The sequence below is a fragment of the Alligator sinensis genome, unplaced genomic scaffold, assembly GCF_000455745.1.
Source record: "Alligator sinensis unplaced genomic scaffold, ASM45574v1 scaffold76_1, whole genome shotgun sequence".
Lineage (NCBI taxonomy): Eukaryota > Metazoa > Chordata > Crocodylia > Alligatoridae > Alligator > Alligator sinensis.
In genome coordinates this window covers 2,161,581-2,177,178 of record NW_005841865.1, presented here as the reverse complement: position 1 = coordinate 2,177,178, position 15,598 = coordinate 2,161,581, and the positions used below count along the sequence as shown (strand labels likewise).

General features: G+C 41.1%; 1 protein-coding gene across 1 annotated transcript in view; it reads left to right on the top strand.

Moving 5' to 3' along the window:
- Positions 1 to 617: 617 nt before the first annotated feature.
- Positions 618 to 15,598, top strand: part of STK4 (serine/threonine kinase 4) — a 72,401-nt gene continuing 57,420 nt past the window's right edge. Inside the window, exons 1-8 of the mRNA XM_006016720.3 lie at positions 618 to 727; positions 4,316 to 4,396; positions 7,920 to 8,048; positions 9,812 to 9,926; positions 10,471 to 10,635; positions 11,078 to 11,245; positions 11,770 to 11,907; positions 12,972 to 13,100. Coding sequence (XP_006016782.1) covers positions 618 to 727; positions 4,316 to 4,396; positions 7,920 to 8,048; positions 9,812 to 9,926; positions 10,471 to 10,635; positions 11,078 to 11,245; positions 11,770 to 11,907; positions 12,972 to 13,100 — 1,035 coding nt within the window. The remainder of the gene's footprint in view (positions 728 to 4,315; positions 4,397 to 7,919; positions 8,049 to 9,811; positions 9,927 to 10,470; positions 10,636 to 11,077; positions 11,246 to 11,769; positions 11,908 to 12,971; positions 13,101 to 15,598) is intronic.

The window sequence follows — 15,598 nt, the reverse complement described above, 5'->3', positions numbered from 1 at the left end:
GTGGCAGCGCCTCCGCCGGGGCTGGGGGCGGCCCCACGCCCCACGCCCCAGCTCGGGGTAGTCGCGGCTGCTGCGACTTAGTTGCGTGTTGACGCGAGTCCGATCTCGCCCGAATTAATCAGCCCCGAATTAAATAGGTCGTTTGTTTGTAGCCGGAGGAGTCGCTCCCCTGCTGGCTGGGGATTTTGGTCGTCGGTTCCACCCTTCTTCAAACCATCCTCGCAGGTGTATTGTTGTTCTGTGGGGTTAGGGGAGCCGGGCTTGTCACGCAGGAGCCGTGTCCAGCCTGTAACCGGACTTCGTTTCAGAAAGCAAGGCGCGGGGTGAAGCAAGAAAGGCCTCGGGGCCCTGTCAGGTTACTTGTTCTTGCTTGAATAACAACACCGAGTCACCGTTACCAAATGCAAGTATGGCAAGGAACGGGAGTCTTGGCAACGTAACTGCCAATCGTGGAAATGAGAGCTGTGCTTTTGCAGTCGTGATGTTTAAGACACCTCTGCCTTAGCGTGATCAAAGAGGCATTGTTAAAGTGCTGAATTCCCACAGCTCTTCACAGAATAAGAGTCATTTGCTCTCTGGGGGTTGCCAGTCTAAATAGGTATCGGGATCTCGAGGAAATGTTCCAGCTTAACCTGCCTTTTTATGTAAGGCAACAGGAAAATCCAAATCCTTTGGTATTCAAGGCATCGAAAAAGGGAGTAAAAGGAGGGGAAATCTGGCCATTACTGTAAGTCCAAATAAAGACTTAATGTTGTCTTCTTAATAATACCCTTTTTCTCTGAAACCCAGTAGGTACAGCTAAGATGACTGAGGTAGCGTCTTCACAATTTTCCTTTCTTTGCAAGGAGCATCAGTTAGTTAATAGAATATATTGCTTAGAGTTGCAACTAAAATATTTCATGGAGGAAAGCAAAACTTGTGGGATTTCCTTGTTGCTGATGCACTTATTCCATTTATATGGTGTGGAATATATTTGTTAGTCATGAGTAACTCCGTCTGGAGTTCTGAATGCCCTGTAATTACTTCTAGGTCTCCAAGCACTAAGTCTGGCAAGTGATGATAGCTAAGGGAACTCACATCTCCTTATAGCAGAATATTTGGAGGGCTTTATCTTCATCTGTGCACGTGCACTGTATCATAGATCCTATGACAATTATGTTTTCTTTGACATTTGGGAAAGTTCACTTCCCGGTGATTTTAGAAGTCAAGCTGGTGACCCTTTAAAATACCTTAGAAATATTTCAGGGTATTTTGGGGTAGCAGTTGTTGTGATAACCTTGTGTATCTCTTGCAAAACTGCACAAAGCTCTTTTTGTAGGTGAGATCTATCATGTTCTCTTTGCGTTCTGCCAGTGTTCCTGTCTATTTTAAGGTTCAATGATCTCTGACTATGGATGAGAGCAGTGGAGCCTAGACAGAGCAATTCACAACCAGATGATTTAAGTAGCCAAGAGGAAGAAATGGATCAACTGATGTGTAATTTATTCTGTTGCAACCTTTGGCTCATATTGTTCACAAGCAAAACCAGAAGCTGATGGGAAATAATGGGGGATGTCAAACCTTTTCTAAAGAACCCCTGAAAGTGTAGAAATATGAAACCTTGCCAGCAATATGAATCTGTTCATTTTTTCCCTCTAATTGTAGATTGAGTTAATATTGGGAGTTAATCTTAAAAGTCTAATTAAGAGGACTTCTGAATGACAGACAACATGCTAGGTCTGAAACCTTGCTAGATCATGAAAAACTAATGACTTGGAATCTTCCATTTTTCAATAGGAGATTCATTCTGTACTCTTAAAAAAAACAAAAAAAACCCCCAACTTTTCCTTTTAGGACTGACTGAGACATGTCAAATCAGATGTTAAATTTCTTTTTAATTAGTTTGGGAAAGGCCTAGGGCATATTTAGTCTAAGGAAGTAGAATTTTGATTTTTGGAAGTCACTTGTGTCTTCCCTTTTAATTAAAGTTACTCATCAACAAAGGCCACTATTTATTACATGTGTATTAAGGGGGGGCGGGGAATGAAATTACTTATTTTCTAATCTCCTAGTTATTCCATTTAGCAGTTAAAAGTGCAAGCTAGCAGTGACAGGATGTTTATCCTTTGAAGCTCAGTTCAATGCCTTGTATACTGTTGCTAACATTCCTTAATGTTCGCTCTTACTTTTTTCTGATAAGTAACATCTGTTGGGTGTGCAGGCAGTGTCAGTTTGGGATTTCAAAGACATGTGAATCAAACTGTTAGTAGCCTATCATTTCACTGCAGACTGTTGTTGAACAACTCTGGACAGAGGATAATTTGGAAGCACTTCAGCAATTGAATGAAGTTTCAGTCTGTCAGAACACTATCGGTGGTGTGCAGCTGTTTCTAACTATGTTGGAGAGATGAGCAGAAGAGGCAGTTTCCTTTGTTTTGTGACAGATAGCAGCTGGCTTTCTTTTCTTTTCTTTTTTTTGTTCTAGTTTAACTGACAAGGGAGCAAAATATCTGCTGTTAGTAATGTGTTTAGTCTACCTATAATTTAGTATATAATTGTCTATATGGAAGTTTAACTATACCTGACCCAGATTAGATGTGAACACTCCAGAAAGCAAAATTATTTTTGTTTCCATCTTAACCCTCTATAAAAAGGTATGCTGTAAAAGACAGGGTGTCCTAGATAATTTGGATATCTCCTGATTCAGGCTCATTAGATGCTGAAAGAATACCATTGAATTTCTGAATACGTTCAGGAACAAGGAAGCTTAGTGTCACTTGAAATAGGCAATAAATTGGCTCCTGAAGAGCTCATGTGATGTTTGGATCTTCTAAAATCATGTAGAATTGGTGTGTGGCTGGATCTAATTCTACACACTTTATTCTGTAGTATCTGCCCTTTAGATTACTACATTTCAAGCTATTTGGTAATGGTGACTAGGTATTGTTATTCAAGCAAGAACAAGTAACCTTCTTTTGGTTTAATGCTTATCATTGCAAAGAACCTAGTGACTTTCAGTATTTCGCCACTTCCTGAGTTTGCTTGCTTGTACTGTTTCCTTCATTTCAGGAAGCCATTGTATGTATAGCCCATGTGCATCTTGCTTCTCCTATATGGCTTCTGCATATTGACGTAATAGCAGATGCACATTGAGTGCTTTCCAGTCCTAGCTTCATCAACTTCACAAAAGCTTTTTACATTTTTAGTATCTTAGATACAAACTGTGCCCGTTTTCTTCATGTTTAATGACAACAGCTCATGTTATTTATAAACAGCAGGCAGCCATGTGCATTTCGGTTTTTTATATAATTCAAATGTAGAGACTTAAGAATTGCTTGATAAAGAGCTACAAAAGTCTCTTTGTCTTCTGTAACCATAATATAACTGTTTTTAGTTCATAGGTGATGCACTTTTTCTTATGGCATGTGTTGGCTACTTAGTGGATCATAAAAGATGTGGTTTTGGGTGTTTGTATGCTTAAGAGCTGTTTAGAACTTGATAGTGATTTATGTGTAGCTTCTTGGTCAGTAATTCTGAAGTATGTTAAAGATGATATGCAAAAGAGAGAAGAAATTTGCATTTTTCTTGTTGGTTTGTGATGCATAAAATTGGCATGGTTCTTTCCCCTCTTTCTCCCTCCCCCGCAACTGAAGGGACTAAGAAGTTTTGGAACCTCTAACCAAGGCATCTTTCCTCATAAGTGTTTCAACTCCAGGTGTTAGGTCACTTTTTAATTTACTGTTAACATCACTTTCCAACTTGACTGATTGCATTATACTTTCATTGATTTCCTTTCCTTCCGTTCCCCTTCACTCCATCATACCAGCTCACCAGTCACTCTGTCTTTCCAGGATAAACAAGTTCTGAATTTCTAGTGAAAAATGAGCAAGAAAAAGAACAACCCCTGTCCTACAAAAGCATAATCTTTGCATAGTCTAAATCTATAAGCTAGCAGAAGATTTGTTCAGGAAGCAGTAGACACAATGTTGTTAATTATGAAATCTATAAAGTGCACCCAAACATGATCCTACATATTCTGGTGCCTTGGCTATATAACTGTTTCCTGCAGCACAGAGGAAATACAGATCTATATGTTTGATAAAACTCTGCTCCCTGTAAGACTCAAAGCTGTTTTTAGTGTTTGGTGTTCTGATTTTGCATCTAGTGACCGTATTTTACTTCTTAGGCAGACTAAATCTTAAATGATTATGACAAAATACATATTTGTCAAACTTCTAATACTGTATGATTTAAAACCTTTGTCTCACACTTCTGTTCTAAGAAATACCCAAATTACAGTATCTTAACCTTTGTTTCTATGCCCTTGTGTATACAGGCAGCTGAAGAAGTTGGATGAAGATAGTTTAACCAAGCAACCTGAAGAAGTATTTGATGTACTGGAGAAGCTTGGGGAAGGGTAAGTATGTTATAAAAAGGGGTATAACATTTCTCTTAAACATGTAATGTTCTCTCTTTTTACCAGAGGTGGGGGGTGGTAGTGTGACTGGTTCCTGGCGTTGGATCATTTACAACAGAGGTGTCAAAGATGCTGCTCACGGGCTAGATAGAGTCTGTGTAGCACTATCATTCAGCCTCCAGCGCTGCTCATGGTCTTGAGTGTACCCATAGGTAGCTTGTATGGTGTGCCGGATGGTCCTATGTGCAATATGCAGTACCTGCTCCAGCCATTCTGGGGTACATGTGACATCTGCTCCAGAACACACGCTGGATCTGGCATGCAGCAGACACCATGTGCAGCATGTTCCTGGAGCAACTCATCCAGGACATGTGGGGCTGGTCTGCATGCCTGATCCAGCTTGCGGATTGGCCCCACATCACTCGTCCAGCCCACAAGGCCAAATGAGTTTGGCCTCCCTGATCTACCATGTATTCTACATCATCTAACCAATGTGAGTTGTCAGAATTCCGTTTTTAAATGGAGGAAGTGTAAAAACATGAAAAAGTACTGCCAGAAAAGTTTAAGTAATCAGATATGGATTATTGTGTTTTGTCTTTTAATGATGAAACTTCACATTAAGAAGTGAATTAACGTGGGAGGGGGAATCCAGTTACTTGAAGAAGGTTACGCAAAGAGTCTCTCCTTGTTAATCCAGTTGGGCTCAAGCTGGTATTTAGGTGCCTCGTTGTTATTGAGATTAGTAGTGATTATGTTGTTTGAGTATGAGACACCTTAGTTTATCAGGAGTCATTAGGAAAGAAGTAGAAAGAGGATCAGCACCAGCAATTCTCCTGGAGAAGTACAGCTTGCTAGAAAAAGGAGCTTACAGAAGAGAAACAATATAACTTCCTAAAACTTTGGGAAGAATGATTTCACAAAATGGACATACAAAATGGTTTCAAGATAGTTTGTAGGTTGGTCCTTCATTTCTGGTGAATAAGACTACTATTTCGGGGTTTGCATTTTTAAGGTTACTTCCAGTACAGGGTCTTGTAAATCAAATAGTTCTTAGTTGGTCAAAAGAATCAGCTTTTTTAATAGAAAGTACTGGGAATAACATTTGTATATGTGTTAATCCAACTAGTAAGGATGCAGAATTTGTATAATTAGAGTAAAGGTTTTAAATTACTGAAAGTGTTAGCGTAAGTTGTGATCTTGGGCAGCTATGCACAGTAAGCCTGTAGATTTTTCTTTGATGTACAAACTGTAGCTAGAAAATCTCACATCTATATTTGAGGTATAAAACCCAGAATTAAATTGGAAACCAAAACGCATGGTCAAGCAAGGAAGGAAAAGTTGGAATACAAAGGGTAGATAAAAATATCTGTTCACATTATATGTGGAGAACTTTAAGCATTCTATTAATGCTGAAGACTGAAAACTGAAATTAAACCTTTCCTCTTTATCTTAGTGTCTCCAGTAGTCCTTGTGGGAAATTGTTGTGCGTGCGATGAGGGTACCAAGTAAGAGAGGCATGGGAGCTGTTCTTCTGTTTGTGGGCTATTATTTTCTGTTCTCTTCACTGGCCCTTGTTTTTAGTCTTGTGCTGAATAAGCTGCATTCAGCAAATTTAAAATGCAGACTACTTCCCTAAACTGATAGTCCCTTAAGATGAGCCCAAAGATCATTACATTGACGTTGTATATGCAAACAGTGACTATCGGGAGTTCTTGCAAAATAGGTGGACTGTAAACGCTTAGTAACTGGCATCCAATTAAACATTCGGTGATTTTGAGAACCTCAAATCTTGGACTCGGAGCACAAACACAGCAATTGCAAATTAATGTACTGCAGGTTAAAAATGGTGTCCTAGCAGCATACCTTAAATATGATTCTTGGATACATGCATGCTCAGAGCACGTGTCTAGGATTAACTCAGAGATTATTCTCACTTCCTATTCATTTTTCATTTCTTGGCCTTTCTGTTGTCACCAAGGCTGGTGGTTATTACCAACAGTATTGAAAAGCACCTTATTTCAGACAGGCTACAGAACATACAAATAGGAATTACTTTTGATTATTTTGACCTAGTCTGGTTGTAATTAAGGCCATAAAGGTGAGAGGTAGGTACTGTATCCTGTTGCAGAGCCATGAGCCAACTAGTGGTTTGTACACTTATTTTTCTGAATACAGTGCTGAAACCTTAAAATGAGCTAACCTACCTATTTTTGTTGGAAATTCTTTTCTTTGAAACAGTTGGTGCAGATTTGGTCTATTTAAATGACAGTGTCAGTTTTCTGATTGTGATGTGTAGGAGGCAACATTTGAAAGTATCTGCAATAGGCACTTCTCCAGTTTATCTGTAGAGTAGAAGGAAAAAAAAAATAGGAAACCCCAGAAAAGTAGGTTAATTTCTGTATCTTTTATTTAGGGTTTTGTAAGAAATAATAATTTAGTTACCCTAAACACTTCTTTCTCCAAAGAAGTTTCTTGTTCACATCCTTGCCTTTTTGAAGTAATAACATTTTTGGGGATAGGAAGGAGATGCTCAAACATTTTGGTTTAAGAGAAAAACATTTGAAAGTAGGGCCAGATGCATCTGCTTCAATCTTCTTTTAGTTTGCTCATCTCAAATCATAGCTTATACAGTATTTACTCTGTGCTAAGTATCAAGAACTCATCTGCAGAACACAGAGTTTCTGTTGGTTGCATCTGTGCTCAGCCCTGAAGTCTCCCCATGTTAGATCAGAGAACTCTTGGCATCTGTGGGTGAAATGTACTATCTTAGAGCAAAATCTTAACTTGACCTTTTTTGTATCTGTGCACCCACAGGTAGCTAGTATTGCATTGGCGACACAGGGTTGTCTCGCCCCCGGCCAGACTTCTGTGTTGACAGCAGAGCACGGGGCTGCAGCCTGGCTGGAGCCAGAGCCCAGCAGCAGTGTGGGTAGTGGTGGTGGTACAATTTTTGTGCAAACCATGGGGCCTGGGGCTGCAGCCTGGCTGGACCAACATTCAGCAGCAGGGGCAATGGCAGGGGCATGCAGTTGTGCTTTCTGTCCTGTCCCCCACCAGGACTTACTTGTGACCTATGTAGTATTGCAGTGATTTTGTATCAGTGGAACAGAATCTGTGCATTGTCAATGAGTTTAAAAAAATTGGGTGAATGCTGGTAATAAATGTAGTTCATACTTTCCTTTTGCTTACCAGTTGTTGACTTGATTTACCCAGGCTGAGGAAATCTTCATTCTTTACTCTCATGGTCATTTCATATGTCTGTATGAGATATGTGCTCAACTTCCTTTGCAAATGGGTGAAAAGATAATTTTTTAAGCATCCAGAATGTGTCTCTTGCATTATTTTGTTGATGTCAGGATAGCCCATCAGGAGCAGTATGCTAGCCTACAGGCAACTTTGAGTCTGATAGTATGCTTAGATTGGGCTAGCTCTCCCTTTTGCAGTGATCTTTTCACTAAAACAATGTGCCAGTTTCTAACCTCTTGCAGTGTTTGTGTTCAGTATTTCAAATTGTCTATTACAGATCCTATGGCAGCGTATTCAAAGCTATTCATAAAGAGACGGGTCAAGTTGTTGCAATTAAGCAAGTCCCTGTTGAATCTGACCTACAGGAGATTATAAAGGAAATATCCATAATGCAGCAATGTGACAGGTAAGTGCATGCAGTGAAACCCATATGCATTGATGAAAGAAGAGTACTGTATGTAACCTGCTATTTACTAATTGGATCTAAGAGTTGCTATGCTGTCTTAAACACTTTTTAGAGGTTAGACCAGCAATTGTACTGTCTGAGGTGGACCAGGAAATACTAACAAAGTAAACTGGGTTCTTCTTTGCAAAAGTCTTCTGCTGTCCTCTTCTCAGTCTAATTTAGAAACATCTTTACTATAACAGTATAATTTACAGAAACTAAAAGGCAATAGAGATTTTGGCCTTGATTGATTTATTTAAAGTGGAGCTCTGGTGGAGGTCCAGTGACAGAAAATAACACACAGAGATGCAAATACACTATTGTCTGCAAAGATGACAGAATTTTCACTTGTAGAACCCTCAGCATATGTAGATTTTCATGTACTAACTCAGTGTAGGCCATCCTTTTTGACAGGCATGCCACAAATTAAGTCCTATGCCCTCCTCGAGTACCACTCCAATCTGCTGCACTGCTTTCAGCTCTGTGCAGTATTCCTTGCCTGCTTCATCACTCTGCTTCCTTTCCTGTGCTCTGTGCCCCCTACAGTATCTATTGCCGTGTTGACTGTTTCCTCCCCAGTCTGTGGCAGAGGCTCTCTATGACACTTGTGGCACATGTGCAGCAGTTTGGCCACCCATACACTAACATATGCATGTAGGTCAGTGCACATTCAGTGTTACTCTTGCACAGTTGTTGGGAGATTGGAAATCAGGGTCTGCAGGTTTTGTATTAATAACTTCAGTCATTACTTATGGGAAAATTGTTTGATTAGAAAAGATTACAGAGAGATCCCTTGCACAGAAGTCCTTCTACCAAAGTGTTTCCCCTGAATGAAAAATGTAACCTCTACTCTTTTTTTTTTTATATGCTGATATTCCACATCTAGATCAATTAATTGCTGTTTTCTCAGACTGTAAGCTTAAATTAAATACCATTTACAGTACTTAAAAAAATAGGCTTCCGAATGGAATTGTACTGCTGTTCACTCTCTGTGCAGACTTGTTGCTCAAATAATAAAATGCTCACAATTTTTTTCCCCCAGTTACAAGTCTGTGAACATTTCTCCTCCTTGAAAGCAAAATGTCCAGACTGTCTGGAATCAAACCTTTCATTTGTCTGTCTACTCCACACTTGTGAATACCATGGATAGAAAATCATGCGACGCTTATGCTCTGCACAGACATTAAAGACATCTCCTTTATCAGCATTTAATTCTGCCTTAATTACTTAGTCATTTGCAAATTAAAACCAGTTTTGTTCCTTTCTTTAGCTCTATATTTCTGTCTAGTCAGCTTTTAGCTTTTTTCCAAAGGACAGCTGTTTTATTCTGATATTGGGTTATTTGCTAGGTAACCAGACAGTGACGGTAGATGAGATAAAATGACCTAACTCTTTATTAAGTTTCTAAAAAGCATTAAGATCCAGAACTGAATTGTAGAACTAAGAAGGGTATTTGTGTTCAAGGGGAGTTTCCTTTTAATGGAGGATATGAGCACTTCCTGTGAACTCTTCACTTTGCAATATGCTCAGTATTTAAATTTGGGATCCTGAATTTGACCCTGAATATTCAGTAGATTTTGCGGGGTGGAGGTGTGTGTGTGTGGAGGAGGGAGGCGGGTGTTGGCTGTGCTTTGTATTGTGGTGCCACATATAGAGTTACTTTAGTCAATAACATGATGCTTTCTCTTTTCATCTTGCTCCTCACCCCCTTATTTTTTTTGTAGTCCCCATGTAGTCAAATACTACGGCAGCTATTTTAAGAACACGGACCTGTGGATCGTCATGGAGTACTGTGGAGCTGGATCTGTATCTGACATTATTCGGTTACGAAATAAAACGGTATGTTCTTTCTCCTTAACTCTTGGCATTTTATAAATCTTGACACTTTATGAAAATCACTTGTAAGTATCCACCCTAAATGTTACAAATGATAGTGAGAAGGTGGCTAGTGGTCTGTGCATCGTTCTCTGGCTGGATTCTTTTCTTTTCATAGTTGCTCAGCAACCAGAGCTGCCATTGGTGGTTGTGTGAGTTGCAAGTGCCTGGCATTTCTGAAATTGAGGGTGGCTATCGCCACATAGCTAGCTAGATCAAGTTAGCGAATTAGTTAATGTAATTATGGTTTAAGTAGCTATTCAGATTAGATGAATTATCAATGCTTCCAAAGACAGAATGAGTCTCTGGTTGTTCTGTAACAGCATAAATATCTGCTTGTGAAAGGGCATACAACACTGTGTGAAACTGTAAACCATACCTTCTGTATATTTCTAACTGAAACTATAATTTTTTGTTAGTTGATATGGCAAGGAAATGTCAGTCTTTCACATCAGATGCTTTACAGTCTTGGTGAATCATGGTTGGCTATAACTTTTGTCTTCTGTAGTTAACAGAAGAGGAAATTGCTACAATAGTACAGTCAACCCTCAAAGGACTAGAATATCTGCATTTTATGAGGAAAATACACCGAGATATCAAAGCTGGGAATATATTACTAAATACAGAAGGACATGCTAAACTTGCAGATTTTGGGGTAGCAGGACAGCTTACAGTAAGTAAAAACATCATTGTGTGTGTTCAGTTTCTTTTAAGCTACAGCTACCAACATTAAATGTTTGTAGGCTTTTTTTGTGTGTCTGATTTTTTTTAAAGAAACTGTTCAATCATCTCTTCATGGAAGAGCTACATATATTGGCCTTGATCTAGCAGTAGACTCTAAAGCAGGCACAGGTCTGGTACCCTAGTTTTTTTCTGTCTCCAGAACTACTGTACCTAAATTTATTTGCAGTAGCACCTGCCCCATTCTTCTGGGTCTTTTACATATTCTGCTGATGCATTACGGTTCAAAGGTGCAATATCCCATATTCTAGTCTTCCTGAGTCTTACTTTGGTGTATGATCTTTAAGGGCAATATTAAGGAAGTGTGGTACTTAGTAAAAGAACAAAAAGCTTTAACATTGCATGGAATTTTCTTTCTCCTGTTTTTGTTTTAGGATACCATGGCAAAACGGAACACAGTTATAGGAACTCCGTTTTGGATGGCTCCTGAAGTGATCCAGGAAATTGGGTATAACTGTGTAGCAGACATCTGGTCACTGGGGATCACAGTAATAGAAATGGCTGAAGGAAAACCACCATATGCAGATATTCATCCAATGAGGGTGAGGACCAAGGACTCAAACATTGCAGGAAATGCATAGTTTTCAATTCATAGTTAGTTGAATAGCACTCTAACAAGATGCCAACTATCTTTTAACTTGGGAAGAAATTAACATCAAGTAAAATGAGAGAATATTTCTCATGAGAAGGAAAATCATCACATAAATGTAGAATTATATAGTTTGCTTAGAACATACGTGTTGTTCTTTGGATCAACCCCCATGCCCCAGTTGTCAACATGCAGTTCTATTTTTCAAGTAGTATCTCTGCCATAGGTAAAAAACTCCCAATGAAAATAGCTCTACAGTGGAGTGAATGAATTTCTCATGACTTTGATCTGTTTGCTAGGGGAACATACATAGTTGGCATAAACAATTGAAGTGACAGGCAACTTTGAACTGCTATAGTTATCTCAGAGTTGGGTTATGAACACCTTTTGTAAATGTGTTTACTTCAGGCAGTGTGCATGGTTGTTCTGTGTGTGATCTTGACTGTCTAGAAATTAAGCAGTTTTTATTTTTATCAGGCAATTTTCATGATTCCTACAAATCCTCCTCCAACATTCCGGAAGCCAGAATTCTGGTCAGACAATTTCACCGACTTTGTAAAACAGTGTCTTGTGAAGAGCCCTGAGCAAAGAGCCACTGCCACGCAGCTTCTTCAGGTCTGGTGTTGGGTGCCTAGGATGAGCCTACAGTGGCGTGAAACCTAGAGAGTGTAATGATTTGTAGTGTAGACATAGTGATTGGGTGCATTTTGCAATAATAATTTCCCTTTTTGTTTTCTGTTTGTAATGTCATGATTAAAAACCTTACATTCAGTTTCAACCTTCTAAGTCTTCCCTACAAACTAGATCTACTTCTGCTTCCTGTTCCTTATGCATACGTATAAAATTTAAACATTGCATCTTTGTGCCCTCAGGCTTTTTGTCTGTCTGATTCACAAGATTTCCAAGGAGAGATCCTGTTGCTTAACTGCATGACATATAGAGTGTACCTTAACTGACCTTATGCTTTAAACAGAGCCATTTCTCTGCTGCTACTTGATGTCACAAACAACTCCTCTCCATTTTCTGTCTGTTCCAGTTTACCTTTGTTTTCATGTGAGAGAGGCTCCTGCTTAGAGATAAAAGCAAAGCTGGATAATCTTTAAAGCACTCATTAGATATTATCAAAGAGAAAAGGGATATAGATTTGAATCAAGAGGATGTTCTTTGCACTGTACCATCTTGGGCTACAGCTTCTCCCACTACAAACAAAACAGTACTCCTGTCTTTCCATGACACTAATGTCTCCATTGATACACCCCTTCTGAGAAGGCTTCACTATGGTTTATCAGATGACCCTTAGAATGTGAAAAGAAGACAGCAATTTATGCAGTTTTGCAACCTGTTGGGAAGTGTAGCCACACTGTATTCCTGGGTTATGATTTTAAACAGTCACGTGTAGAAGTGAGTTATGTTCAAAGCAGTTCAGGAGAAGAGTCTGAATGCAGGGTACTGCAGAATTTGTCATTTTGTAGCAGAACTTAGTCAGGGATTCTCTTTCTCCATTGCTAAAAAGATGCATTAAACTTGTGCTTTTGCTGAGCTGTTTGCACAAGCATTAATATTTGTGCAACAGGAATGGGGATAGCTCTGGGTAACAGTAATGTTTGGGGGTTTTTTACTGCTGTTTTCATGATTCAGATTTACTGCTTAAAACATATCATGTACATCCTTTTTTTTAGCATCCATTTGTTAAAAGTGCCAAAGGGGTGTCAATTTTGCGGGATTTGATTAATGAAGCAATGGATGTTAAGTTGAAACGCCAAGAAGCACAACAGCGGGAACTGGATCAAGATGATGAAGAGAATTCGGTGAGTGTTTAACAAATGCAGTCACTTAAACAATGGGGAAAGTCCCCTGCTTCCCCATAACATCTGTAACCAACTGGTCTAAATCTGTCCATACACTGTGTTGTGTCAAGTCTTTCATTCTGTCTAGGTTCTGGTGGTTTTAACTTAAATTTAGTAATACAACATAATGACTAGCTTGGTTGTTGTCACCAGGTGTGGGTGTTGTGGGATTTTTACCTTAAAATGGCTCAGTTCAGTCCTAAACCCTCTCTACAATCCTGCTCCTAGTTCCTTTATATTCTGGTAGGATAATGAGCTTTTGTAAGAATCACCTCAACGTATTGTCATAACACCCGCTACCACTAGAAAATTATCAGTCAAGTAAACTACTTTAAAGATACAGATGCATATACAAAAGATTCAAAAGGGTATTTCTTTGTTGCTGGATGAAGCATGCTTCTTACTTTCTGTGCATGTACCAAACCCTGATATTGAAGCAGTGAAGCTCCCGAGTGCACCATTTGGGGACCACTTTCAAGCATGCCAGAGAGAACTTGAGAGTAGCAGCAGCGGTGGCCCTGGGGGTGGATCTGTTACCTTATTTCTGAGTTGGCTGTGTGCATAGTTGGAGCAGGTGCATGGTACATGCTTCTTGGTGACCCTCTCAGGAGATTAATAACTTATTTCCCAAATAAATGTTTCCCGGCACGATCAACCTTTTCCTTCCTAGTAAGAACTTCAGATTGTAGACTCTAGTCTTCTTGGACTACATTCTTGGCATAAAGCAGTGTTGGCTGTATAAAATAAGCTGTCTTTCTATTTCAACTCTTTAGAAATTCTGTTATAGAAACTTTATGCTGTACAATAGAAATAAACACAGATGTCAGGGGAGGGGATATATGCTTAAGCTTCTTGGAGTATGCAGTGTAGTGCTATGCAATTGTTCTCTGTTTGCAGTTGGAGCATGTGTGGTACAGAGAGTATGTTGAGCTATCTTTGAGCACACTCTGATTCTTCAAACCTGACAATCAGATGGGTACTGAAAGACTTTTGTTCCAGAAAGTCCTTTTCAGAGCCAATAGCATGCTTTGTTCCCAAATATTGATCTGTAGCAGGGTGAGAAAATTATTTGTGTCCGCTGGTCATACAGGGAGTTTTGCTTAGCTGTCATGGGCTGGATCAGAACCCCACCTCCCTGCACAGCAGCTCATCAAAACTCAGTATGTGTGATGGGGCTGTGGGCCAGTGGGGAGCAGTGTTTGGGAGCAGGATAGGTGGGTGAAGCAGTGATCACAGGGCGGGGTCCCGGGGCACTGACAGTGCAGGGTGGGGGCCTGGAGCAGAGCTGTGATCCACTACCCACATGTCCCTGCAACAGGCGCAGGTTCCATGGGTGGGCATACAGCACAGTGGCTGAACTCCATATCCCAGCAGCAGCAGCTCCTGACTGCCACAGCTGTTGGCCCTGGCCCATCTGACCTGGACCCACTGCCAGCGTTGGAACCTACATGAGCAGGGTACTTGGCCGGGTGCCTGAGATGGGGCTGCAAGTGGGCAAGGAGCAGCATCTGTGAGCGAGATGGTCAAGTGGGGCCAGGGAGACCCTGGGATCTTGTGGTGGTGGTGACAGTGTGGGGCTCGGACCGGGGGCAGAGCTGCACTCCACTGCCTGTATACCCTTGCAACAGGCTCCATGGGCAGGGGTGTGTGGGGAGCAGATTGCAGCTCTATTCTGGGCCCCAGCTCCATGCTGTCACCACCCCAATGTCCCAGACCCCACTCTGGATGCAGTTCCCTGCCCACCCGTGGCCCCATATTGTCCACCTGGCCACATGCCCTGGCTCAGCCCTGTGTAGCAGTAATAGTGGGGGGCTGGGGCAGAGTTGCAATCTGCTCTCTGAATGTCCCTGCCTGCAATACTGAGGCTCTGTCCTGGCCCCACGCTGTCACCACCCCATTATCCTGGGGTCTCAATGGAGGATGGCCAGGACCCATGCAGGCAGGTTAGGGCTACTGGCAGAGAGCTGTGTCCAGGTCCAGGATCTTGGGGTGATGACAGCGTGGGGCCAGATCTGGGCCAGTGCTGCAATCTGCTTCCTGCACACCACTGCCCACAGGACCTGTGCCTGTCACAGGAGCATGTGGGCAGTGGATCATGGGTGTGCCCTGGGTCCAGGCCCCATGCTGTCACCGCCCCAAGATCCCAGAGTCTCCCTGGCCCCATCTACCCATCTTGCTGCTGGATGCCACTTCCAACCTTATTCTTCAGTTGTGACTGAATGGTGATTGAGAATGTAAGTAATTTTACTCATCATAGTTTCATAGTTTCTAGGGTCGGAAGGGACCTGGGCAGATCATCTAGTCTGCCCCCCTGCCATGGCAGGAAAGAGTACTGGGGTCAAACGACCCCAGCAAGATGGTCATCTAATCTCCTCTTAAAAACCCCCAGGGTGGGAGCCTGCACCACCTCACTTGGAAGCTGGTTCCAGACCCTAGCCGCCCTGACCGTGAAGTAGCGC